The 3,605-nt window shown below is 37.9% G+C and overlaps 1 protein-coding gene across 4 annotated transcripts in view; it reads right to left on the bottom strand.

Moving 5' to 3' along the window:
• Positions 1–3,261, bottom strand: part of PHLDB2 (pleckstrin homology-like domain, family B, member 2) — a 59,360-nt gene extending 56,099 nt beyond the window's left edge. For all 4 annotated transcript variants that reach the window (XM_008592112.1, XM_008592111.1, XM_008592113.1 and 1 more), the window contains exons 1-2: positions 3,167–3,261; positions 1,980–2,117 (exon numbers count right to left, since the gene is read on the bottom strand). In XM_008592112.1, coding sequence (XP_008590334.1) covers positions 1,980–2,117; positions 3,167–3,187 — 159 coding nt within the window. In that variant the 5' untranslated portion in view covers positions 3,188–3,261. The remainder of the gene's footprint in view (positions 1–1,979; positions 2,118–3,166) is intronic.
• Positions 3,262–3,605: the final 344 nt, after the last annotated feature.

Raw genomic sequence — 3,605 nt, 5'->3', positions numbered from 1 at the left:
TTTCGCACCATGTGTTGACAAACGATAACCCACCTTCCAAGACCAATTAATCCCCTAACAGCTGCATGAGCTGGTCCCATACGTCAAGCCCCTGGAGCCTGCTCTCCTGTGCACAGCCTCTATCAAGCCACCAAAACAAAAATATTGGAAGGATGGAGGTGGCTTCTCTGCTTGTTTCTGCCCATGTTTCTGGAGTTCCAGTTCTACCTTCAACTTTTCCTGGCAAGTGAGATTTAGCATTGGCTCAACATGCTTCACTTCTGTGTACAATCTGATGCTAATGACAGATAGACAAATAGAATCTGTGGGCCATGCCATACATGAGTGACACAAAGATAAACATTTATATGGATGAGAAAGGCAGAAGGGTTCACAGGGAACAAGATAACCCAATCTTGTGTCCCGCAAGTTTTCCAATATGATGTAATAGCAATACAATTACTGTAGTATTATTCAATTTAATTATTATTTGCTTAACAGTAAAATATTATTAAGTACCAAAACATGACATCTGATGCCTCCAACAAAAGCCTCTTGCTGTATCAGTACAGAATCTTTGAAAAGCATAAGCCATTAATTGAATCCTCCTGTACAGCAGATTTTGACAATCAATTCTTTGACTTTGTTTTAAGCTTCAAAAGAAAAGTATAGTCACTACCTAAATAGATTCTTTACTATTTCAAAATCTGGAGGTAGAAGGAACATACATAAAATCTAATATGAAAATGCTGTGCAGTTTAATTTTAACATGTAGGCAAACAAGAAATTGATGTGTAGCTTTTAATCTGACTTTCATTTCAGACGACACCATTTTGAGCTCATTCTCTGGCACCAAGATCAAATCCCCTTATTTATAGGTCTCAAACAAATAAGAGCCTAAAAAGGAAGTCACATTCAGCAGAAATTCTTTCCACACATTACCACTAGAACTTACTCAAACTGAAAAATTTTTCTTTTTCTCAGCTTAGTGGAGAACATGGCCAGCAGGAAAGAATACATAAAAGCTTATTTGCTTCTTGCTTTCCCAGTTTGGAATTTTATTTTTAATTGTAGGCTTAGGTCAGCTGTAACTAACTCAGAATGGGAGAGAAAAGTAAAGTATAATATTTTCCAGAAGGAAAAACCCACATAAACAGACAAACCAAAAACCCAACTACCACCCTGAATTCTAAAATCTGCAAGTGATTTTTTCATACTTTCCCTAGTAGATATCAGCTAACATTCAGGTTGTAGCCTGAAACGTATAAGTAAGACCTTTTCCAAGCTGTGTCACCTATGTTCCACAGATAGTTTTCACTTGGCAGTACATGAGGAACCCCCAAAAACTTCAATGCATTTTTCAAAGAACAGTGCATTTGCATTGAAGACAACAGCAAGGAGAGACAGCTGAGATGAATGGTTCACATTCATCTTTGTTAATAAACAGAAATGAAAAGAAAGGAGCAACCCTATCTGAATATGCTTAAGTTATCCCTACGGGGGCATCGGTGATAAAGAAGTTTGGTATACTAAAAAAAAATTCTTTACAAAATACAGTGCGGTTTGGATACCTGGACAGGCCAGCTGCCAAAAAAAAAAAAAAAAAAAAAAAAAAAAAAAAAAAAAAAAAAAAAAAAAAGAAAAGAAAAGAAAAAACAAAACAAAAATAAAATATAAAATAAAATAAAAAAACAGTAGAATCAAGAGCAGAAAGACTGATGGGTAAAAAGCAACTCTCTCATCTCAGGTAAAATAAGCTGCCATGAGTATCAGCTTGCAAATTATATGGGCTCTGCTCTCTCAGCATCAGCTGCCCAGTACCTGACAGTTCTTAGTTTGTGACAACATATGATCTTAGGACTTTTCTCTATTGCCACTGTCTCCAGAAACATGACACACTAATCCAATATTATGGTAATTCCATTTAACATTTAAATGCCATCAACTGGGACTACCACTTTGCCTATAAAAGTTGCATTAAAATAAAAATTTTCTTTTACCTTAGTCTTTTCACCAACTATGTTCTTTTCCAGTTCTGCTATTTTCCGGTTTAGATGATCCAAAATCTCCTTCTCCTTCATAAGTTCAGTTGTTTCAGATTTCTGTTCTCCATCCAAAAGAGCACATTCCATATCCAACTAAGGACACAAAACAAAGCTCAGAAGTGTTTCACCTTCAGGGACATTCTCAACTGCCTGCTTTAGAGGTACATTTTTAACAGCTACAAATTTCAAAAAGTCCTACTGTATCAGGCAGATTGTGGGGCCTAGAGAACACTCCAGAGAGTCCATGTCAGACTCAGGATTCCTATATAAGAAAGCCGGACAGCCCAGGATATATTTGCTAAGAAAACTAGTTATCACTTAACTTTTCTACTATAATCCCCTTTTCTGCTTATTTCTCAAGAATATTTGCCGATATGCTTAGACACAGGCTCAAGCAGGAACCACCTTGGGAGCAGCCACGTCTTTCTTTGTCCCTAGAGCATGAGAAGTGAAAGTTCTCCCAGCCCAGCACACGAGCTCTGCATTTCTAGCAATGCCAGCAGGAGGGGCTTGCAGGGTCTGTGCACAAGACAACAGGTGAGCAGTCCCCTTACCACTTATGGGGCTAGCAGTACCATCTGTGAGGACAGAGAGCAAATCCCCCCAGGCAGAATTATATGCTCCTTCTCACTCTGTGGAAGTAACATAAAAATTGCCACTGTCTTCCCTTATAGTTACAGAATATGTGTCTGTCTGCTTCCTGGTTTGCAAAGCTCTAGAAAGCTGGGCTATGTTTGAACCCCCCCATAGTGTCAATCTGTATCCAATTCATAGTAAGCATGCTCAGAAAATGTTTGTTAAATTTGAACCTGAACACCTAAAAACAGAGTGCCTCAGGTGACAGATCCTTGTGGCAAATCAGAAGGCACACACTAGTTAAGACAAAGTTGACTATACACAGAGTACATTAAAGATAGATTAATATATTTATCTCATCTGACTATAAAGAAAAAAACAGAAAGAAAAAAAATGTAAAAAAGGGCATTTTTACCCTACACATGGTACCCACTGAACAAATGTTTGCTCATGTTGACTTCTATGTATTTGGCCTCCAAGGCCTGTGCCCTAATGAGCAGCAATATTTTAGCTAAAGGAAAGAAAGAAAAAAGGGAGAGGGTATACAGTGAGCTCATGGTTTATACCTCTCTGGAAGATTCATCCATTTGGTCATTTATATCTTTGATTTTTTGTTCAAGTTCCTCGAGGTTGTTCAGAATTACTATCCGGGCGTCTTCCATTGCAGCCAACTCCTGAGTCCTCTGTTCTTCACTGATACCTTCTGGGGTCTGCAATTAATCAGCACAGAAATGGTTATTCACGCTTTAATTCTAGAATTTCTAGACTGGACTTGTAAACCAGATGCCAATCTAGTGTTTCACCATCTCCATGCCCATGTGGATTCTAAAATCATCCTGCAATTGTTTAGTTGGAACTCTGATAAATTTTCTTATAGAGACTACACCATCCTCAGCAGTTAGGTTCATAGGTAAACTCATACAAACCAACCTCAATTCACAAATTCATACCTATTAAAGCTAAAAGAACTAAGAGGTTATAGAAATGAGGAAGCTGTGGTATATG

The sequence above is a fragment of the Galeopterus variegatus genome, unplaced genomic scaffold, assembly GCF_000696425.1.
Source record: "Galeopterus variegatus unplaced genomic scaffold, G_variegatus-3.0.2 Scaffold7602, whole genome shotgun sequence".
Classification (NCBI taxonomy): Eukaryota; Metazoa; Chordata; class Mammalia; order Dermoptera; family Cynocephalidae; genus Galeopterus; species Galeopterus variegatus.
This window is presented reverse-complemented; position numbering and strand designations above follow the sequence as displayed.